At 35.5% G+C, this 8,263-nt stretch overlaps 1 protein-coding gene across 1 annotated transcript; it reads right to left on the reverse strand.

Annotated features, from left to right (window-relative positions):
• Positions 1-286: 286 nt before the first annotated feature.
• LOC132602330 (uncharacterized) lies at positions 287-7,393 on the reverse strand. The gene is made up of 3 exons (XM_060315225.1): positions 5,405-7,393; positions 838-3,393; positions 287-716 (listed from the first exon to the last, which is right to left on the reverse strand). Exon 2 carries the CDS (start codon positions 2,734-2,736, stop codon positions 1,777-1,779), a length of 960 nt encoding a protein of 319 aa, XP_060171208.1. The 5' UTR covers positions 2,737-3,393; positions 5,405-7,393; the 3' UTR covers positions 287-716; positions 838-1,776.
• Positions 7,394-8,263: the final 870 nt, after the last annotated feature.

Genomic DNA, 8,263 nt, shown 5'->3' on the forward strand with positions numbered 1-8,263 from the left:
TGTGCATTAGATGGAATATCAACAACATCAGCAGACACATCTTCTCTTGACCATCTAAAGTCATCGTGATCTAATCTAGCTGAGGAACCAATGTCATCATTAGGCTCCCTCCAAAATGTGTCTCCTATATTAGGACAATTCTCTGCCTCTAGATCATACAAATCAACATGGACTTTATTCCTTGCATAATAAACATCTTTCTTAACTGGATCAGCCACATAAAAACTTGATGAACTTGTGATGCCAACACAAAAGGATCATCTTTACTGCATAACTTGTTGAAGTATACTCGAGTTAACTCATATTCATCTACTTCATTATGAAACCAATCACATCTAAATAGTACACTAAAATGACCATAATAATCAATCTCGATGATATCTTAAATAGCTCCATAATAAATGACCTCTCCATCTATGGGATTTTGGTCCCTAGCACTAGCAAAACTATTTGTTGTTGCTGCTTAAGTCACTCCACTATTTTGAGTCTTGCGTGGGGCGTCCTGATTTTTTGTATGAAATTGATATCCATTAATGAAATATGCAGTATATCTCTTGGCCACCACATTAGGCTTTCTAGATAGCCATAATATATAATTGGGTACTTCAACAGTTTTAATTTTCTCTTCAAACCAACTACTGAATTCCCGACTACGATTCTTTGCTCTTGCCCATGCATTTGATCTTGTATGATTACTCATCAGATTCTTATGTTCCCTGCAGTCATCAATATTAAAAATTTAATCACTACGCATTTATAAATGGAGCTTGACGTACCTTATCCTAACAAAATATATGAAGTTTAAAATGTAAGCAATTGTTATATATATTATCTTACTTGATAAACTTTTCAACTTCTTCATCTCCAGTGTTGAATAGGGCATACTGATGTGCCTCATAACATAACTGTGGATCCATAAAAAAAGTGGGATCCTTTTTCTTTTCAATTCCAATTAGATGACCTATCTTAGGAAATATAGGTGATGAATTTTGGACGCATTCATCATCCTTAGTTTGGTACCTACTGAATCTTGTTTTTACACCATCGTGTAGGTATCTCGAATAAAATGTCAAGCACTCTTCAGCCAAAAAACCCTCTACTATTGATGCTTCTTCACAAGATCGATTACGAACGAACTCCTTCAAGTTACATAGGTCCCTCTCAATGGAATACATCCAACGAATATGAGCCGGACCCCCAAGCTTAATTTCATTCACTAAATGAATAGGCAAATGTAGCATTATATCAAAAAACACTAGATGAAAAATCATTTCAAGGTGACATATGATTTCAGCAATTTCAGACTCCAGTTTTTCAAGATCTCTTCGTCATATAACCTTACTACATATGGCTCTAAAGAAAGTTCCCAACCTAATCAAGGCCAACGAAACATTCTTGGGCAACACTTTTCTAACGGCAACCTGGAGCAGGTAATGCATTATAGAATGAGCATCATGACTCTTGTACCCTGATATTTTCATCTCTTTCACTTGCACACGATGTGATATATTCGAAGCAAACCCTTTTGGTAATTTGGCATTTTTCAAGACAGTACAAAACAACCTTTTTTCTTCTGGTTTCATGGAGAAACAAGATTGAGCCAAACTTACATTCCATCATTATCTTCTATTGGTTGTAGCTCCTTTCCTATCCCCATTTCTTGTAAGTCATAGCGAGAATTTACATGATCCTTTGACTTTCCATCTATCTCCAATAACGTCCCGAGCAAACTGTCACATATATTCTTTTCTATGGGCATCACATCAATATTTTGCCTCAACTTGTTATGTGCCCAATAAGGCAATTAAAAAAAATAGATCTTTTTTTCCACGGACCCTTATTATTCCGAGTCCTTTTCTTTTTTCCCTTTCCAAAGTCATTGTTGAGCTTATGTAGCTCTTCATACACTTCTGTACCCGACAAAGGAGTAGGTGCAGGCTTATGCTCCTCCTTACCATCAAATGACTTCTTATCTTTTCGCAATGGATGATCAGGAGGTAAAAATCTCCAATGACCCAAGTAACACATCTTACAACTATGTTTGAGATATTGAGAGAATGTGTCATAATTACAAGTGGGGCATGACAATTTCCCCTTGGTGCTCCATCCTGAAAGCATTGCTAATGTTGGAAAATCACTAATTGTCCACAATAAGGCTGCACGCATTAGGAACGTTTGTTTGGTTTCAGCATCATATGTTTCTATCCCAGGTTCCGATAGTTCCTTCAATTCTATAATTAGTGGTTGTAGGTACACATCTATATAATTTCCTAGAGATGATGGACTTGGAATGATCATTGATAACATAATATACTCCGGCTTCATGCAAATCCACGGTGATAAATTATAGTTCATCAACATAACAGGCCACGTGCTATAAGAAATACTCATGGTTTGGAATGGGTTGAAACCATCACTGGAGAGACCCAACCTAACATTACTAGGATATCTGGAGAAGTCTGGGGGCAAACGATCAAAATCCTTCCATGCTTCCCCATCAGCAGGATGCCTTAAATTCCCATCATTGGATCGTTCATTAGCATGCCATCTCATTGCAACAGCTGTTTCAGAACACATGAATATCCTCTGAAGCCTAATCTTTAAGGGAAAGTACCTTAAGACCTTTGCAGGAATTTTAGAGCGTGCATTAGTCGAGGCAGCACCAACACTCTTCCATCTAGAAGATCTACAGACAAAGCAATTATCTGCTTTCTCATTGTCCTTCCAGAATAACATGCAATCATTAGGGCATGCATGTATTTTTTCATAATGAAGTCCCAAATCTTTTATCACCTTTCAAGCCTTATTGAAAGACTCTGGTAGATGAGCAAAGGGAAAAGCCTCTTTTATCAACTCTAACAGGTCTAAAAATGTTGCATTACTCAACCCATGCAAGGATTTAAACAAGTACAGTCGAATGGTGAAACTCAATTTAGAGAAATTTTCACACCCTGGATATAACTCTTGTTTCCCTTCCTCCAATAATTTAAAGAATTTCTTTGCATCTTCAGATAAACCCTCTCAGACTCCTTCTTCATGCCCTCACCCTCTACATTTCTATATATATCATGAAGTAGTCCATCAATATCGTCACGCATATTAGAACTTTCATCATCACTGGTTGGATGACGTGTATTTCTTGAGGAAACCCCTTCTCCATGGAAAACCCATTTGGTGTAACTATCAACAAACCCATGAACAACCAATTGACCCTCCACCACATTTCTATAATGCCAATAGCGATTCGTGCACTTTTTGCAAGGGCATAATATCTCATTTCCTTGAGAAGCTCGTTCAAATGCCTTATCAAGAAAATTATTCACTCCGCGCATATACTCAACCATCCATCTCAGGATATTCATCCAACCTTTATCTCCATTATCCATTAAAATCCTGTATAACAAAAGCAAATCACAAAAGTTAAAATTTATGCTAAGAACTGAAGTCAAGATCTAGGTGAGTTTATACCATGAAAATAAAAAGGAAAGAATTAGGATAAAAAATGGGATCAGTTCATTGTCATGAGTTGTAGAAAATAGGTTACAATAAAGTTCATGAGGTAATTAATTTCAATTCATAGTATTTCATTAGTCAGTCTAGTTGTGCATTCTATATGGAATTGTATGCCTCAACAGGCTTCCTGGGTATTGAAGAAGATCTTTAAGGCCACCAAGACACTAACTAATGCAGGAATGGACTCCATACAAGTGCAGAACTCTACCATTTTCTCAACAAAGCAAGTATAAAATGGCTTGAGAGGTAGTTTTCAGAAGGTAGCTTGGACGAGATTAATTTGTAACAATGCTGCTGCACCAAAGTGGATATTCATTCTATACTTGGAAATTCAAAAAAGACTTTACAACAGAGATAAACTTCTTAAGTGGGGGCTCATTGATGAAAATATCTGCCCCCTATGTGATAAGCAAGAAGAATCAGTAAACCACCTCTTCTTCCAATGCTCCTTTTCAGCAACACTGAACTGGCAAAATGAGCTGCTATGGATGATAACTCATATGAATGGTCGAAATGCTACAACAGAAATATTTAGGACTGTGTTGGCTGGATGTGTGTACTTGTTATGACAGGAGAGGAATACAAGAGTCTTCCATAGGAAAAAGAGGAACCCGGAGCTGCTTACCAGATTGATCATACAAGAAGTAGTTCAAAGAGCAAGTTTGAAGCCCAAATTAGCTAGCAGAATTCAGGATCTTAATTTCTACCCTTGAGGGACTAGCATAGCTTAGCTAGGGTGTTCTTGAGAGTTCAGCCTAGCTAGTCTGTTTCTTTAGCTATAAGATGTTGGTTTGTTGCTGGACACATAGGACTTTGTCCATGTGTCAGTTTTTTCCACTTTGAGCTTTGTACATAATATCTACTTTGGTAAATAAAATTTTGTTTTACCAAAAAAAAAAGTTCTGTTATTACAAGACTATCAAATTTTTATTGAATAATATATTTGAAAACTCATGTCATTAGTGTCGATGAGAAAGAAATGATATATATATATATATAAAGATTCACTATTTAATAAAAATTTCATGGGAAAAAGATGTACTGTAGCTTTCTCACTTAAAACTTAGTATTCCTATATCCTGGAATCACCTAATAGCCAAAAATTGAAAAATCTTGACAAAGTGAAAGGAACCAATCCTCTATCATGAACTGGCCTTCAATTTTATCTTCTAAGCACAGAACAGTCGCAACACTAGTTGAAACTAATTAAAGATGCAGATACAATGAGCATTGAAGTACTTAATACTTGTTTCGGTATCAGCAGCATTAAGCTTCCAAAGACTACATATCAAAAACTTATTTTCAACTTAGCTTAAAGAATTTTTAACAGTGAGACTTTGCATTTTTTGAACACTTTTTGCATCACACAGAGGAACCATACTTGATATAAAAGAACTTAAATGCAATCAACCTTCGACTAAAAAAGTTGTAATCAAGAAAAGCTATTTCAAAATAATGACTAGATTCAGAACATCGAAGGCGAAATATGGACCATACTTAGTCCTATTTCATACTAACGAGAGAAGGTAAATAAATTTGGACTCCTTAGAGACAACCTCATGCTTTCACAAAAAAAAGGTTAACTATCTAACTCAAACCGGAGTAAGCTTAAGCTAAATTTTATGAACTGGAAAGGAAAGCTAGCACCTCGACACACATGATTAATCATGAACTATTTTGAAACATCATTAAGCAAATAACTTAGTTTATCTACTGCCTAAATCACACGACAAACACATAATGGAATTTAATATGGGGAGGGGGATACTAAAAGTAAGCATTCAACTCACAATCTTTCACATATAGTAATAAAACCAGCTGACCAACGAAACCAGTATAAAACTTAATGTCGAACAGAATTGGAAGAGCAGCAAAATGTTAAAGAAATTACCTTTTGACGAGCAACGAATTGAGGCGTTTGAGAGTTTAGAATGCTTCAAGCTTTCACCGTTGATAACGAGTTTATGACAAGAATAAACGAACACAAATGAGAAGCAAAAGAAAAGGAAATTCTAAGAGCAAAGAAAAGTTGATTTCTGATAGACATAGCATTAACTTCGGGAAATAGTAAAGCTCACTCCTTTCCACTAGATATTTACTAAATCGAAGTAATTCCACCGATTTCTTACCTTCTTTAAATGTTATAACAGCAAAATAAGCAACCAGTTATTAAAGTTACCATTTTCAAAAAAAAGCAACCAGATATTGTAAAGATGAACTATTTAATAAAAATTTCATGGCACAAAAGATGTATTGTAGCTTTCTCACTTAAAACTTAGTATTCCTATATCCTGGAATCACCTAATCTCCAAAAATTGAAAAATCTTGACAAAGTGAAAGGAACCAAGCCTCTATCATGAACTGGCCTTCAATTTTATCTTCTAAGCACAGAACAGTAGCAACACTACCTGAAACCAATTAAAGATGCAGATACAACGAGCATTGAAGTACTTAATACTTGTTCCAATATGAGCAGCATTTAGTCTCTCGTGACTACATATCAAAACCTTATTTTCAACTTAGCTTAAAGAATTTTTAACAGCGAGACTTTGCATTTTTTGAAGACCTTTTGCATCAAACAGAGGAATCATACTTGATATAAAAGAACTTAAATGCGATCAACCTTCGACTCAAAAAGTTGTTATCAAGAACAACTATTTCAAAATAATGACTATATTCAGAACATTGAAAGCGAAATGTGGACCATACTTAGTCCTATTTCTGATTAATGAGAGCAGGTAAATAAATTTGGACTCCTTAGAGACAACCTCATTCTTTCCCACAAAAAAAAGCATAACCATCTAACTCAAACCGCATTAAACTTAAGCTAAATTATATGAACTGGAAAGGAAAGAGAACACCTCGACACATATGATTAAATTTGAACTGTTTTGAAACAAAGACAGAAAAAATTTGGAGATAAACTATTAAGCTAATAACTTAGTTTATCTACTGCCTAAACCACACGACAAGCAAATAACGGAATTTAATATGGGGAGGGGATACTAAAAGTAAACATTCAACTCACAATCTTGCACATATAGAAATAAAACCACCTGACCAACGAAACCAATATAAAACTGTATATCAAACAGAATTAAATGTCATTGAAATTACCTTTCGACGAGCAACGAATTAAGGCGTTTGAGAGTTTAGAATGCTTCGAGGTTTCACCGTTGACAAAGAGTTTAGAACAAGAATAAACAAACACAAATGAGAAGCAAAAGAAAGGAAATTCCAAGATCAAAGAAAAGCTAATTTCTGTTAGATTCTTGAGGGAAAAAATCATGTCTCAAAAGGTTACCTAGAGCTCATTTTATACAACAAAATCAGAACAATCCAACATTAGACATAGCATCTAGATATTTACTAAATCGAAGTAATTCCACCCAATTCTTATAACAACAAAATAAGCAACTAGATATTGTAAAAAGATTGAGACCAAAAAAAAAAAAAGGAACATCAAAAAATCAGAGCCCATACTTATTCAAAAAAAAAAAAAAATCAGAACCCATATCCCTAACGATTTTATTGTAGAATTGGAAGAACATGCAAAATAAATCCCAAAAAAGGGATGAGAGAATAGAGAAGATAACCTGGAATTGAGTAGCAGCGGGGACGAGATTCAGACGAGTATTGATAATTAGGGTGCAAAGTGAAGTAGAATTTATTAGAGAGAGATAGAGTGAAGTAGACGATGAATTTAGTATGTAGAGAGAGATAGAGCTCAGAGTGTTTAATTTGGAAGGTTAAAGGAAAACTAAAGTGGTCTCAATAAATATTTTATTATTTTTGGGTAAAAGGAAAAATAATGTGGTCTCGGTTTTTGGCGGGTCTACAGTGAAAACAAGGGAAAATTTGGGAGGGAATTTAAAACCGTTGCAATAGAAACAAAACCGTTGCCATAGAAAAACTATTGCAACGGTTAAAGAAAACCGTCCCATTAGGTAAATGTCTGGCGACAGTTTCGATACAATTGCAACGGTTTTGACGCTAAAGTGTAACTATAGCATTCTGGTCCTTGTGCAACGGGTATAACCATTGCAATACTTTAGTTATAGCAACAGCTGTATAACCGTTGCAGAGGAAGGCATTGCCATAGCCCCAATTTCCAGTAGTGTTTAATAATCCATGAATAACATAGGGTTTTGCGATGAAAAATAAGATTAAAAGAAAATAAACCTAAGAATGACGGCTTACAATGCTCAAAATATATATGTCCTACCCGTCGTTCTGATCATTAAAAACTCTTATTTAATGTTTAGGGTTAAGTCTAGAAACATTCAACCAAATCCCGAACAAATTAGGAAAAACTGTTGGCGGTGTGCGCTACATAGGCGACGCGCGCCCATCGCTCGAAGCCTCTTGGTCTTTGAGTTTGCGCTCTACTCACGTGTCTCTTGGCCATCGCTCATGCACAAAACTTGGTAAGAGAGGTGATTTATCTGTGCCACTTGCGCGATTTGTGCCCAACGCACATGTTCCTTCAGTGATCAATTTTCTATAAGTGTTGTACGATCCTCTGGTCGTGTCGTTCTCGTGCAATATGCTTCCAACTTCACCCAAAGTTGCTCGAAATTCATTTATCTAGCTCGTTGTACCTACACATCATAAACATAGCAACATAAGCTCGAATACAACGATTTCAACTCAAAGGTATGATTAAAGTGCTAAGAAACAGAGGGAAAGTGACGTGAAATATAGATATTTGTGCCAAATATCAGTTATATAATCAAGAACATAATTCTTA

The sequence above is a fragment of the Lycium barbarum genome, chromosome 7, assembly GCF_019175385.1.
Source record: "Lycium barbarum isolate Lr01 chromosome 7, ASM1917538v2, whole genome shotgun sequence".
Classification (NCBI taxonomy): domain Eukaryota; kingdom Viridiplantae; phylum Streptophyta; class Magnoliopsida; order Solanales; family Solanaceae; genus Lycium; species Lycium barbarum.

What these genes read in the sequence shown, in the direction of transcription:
- LOC132602330 (XM_060315225.1), bottom strand. Translation starts at nt 2,736, where the DNA reads ATGTTATTCTGGAAGGACAATGAGAAAGCAGATAATTGCTTTGTCTGT.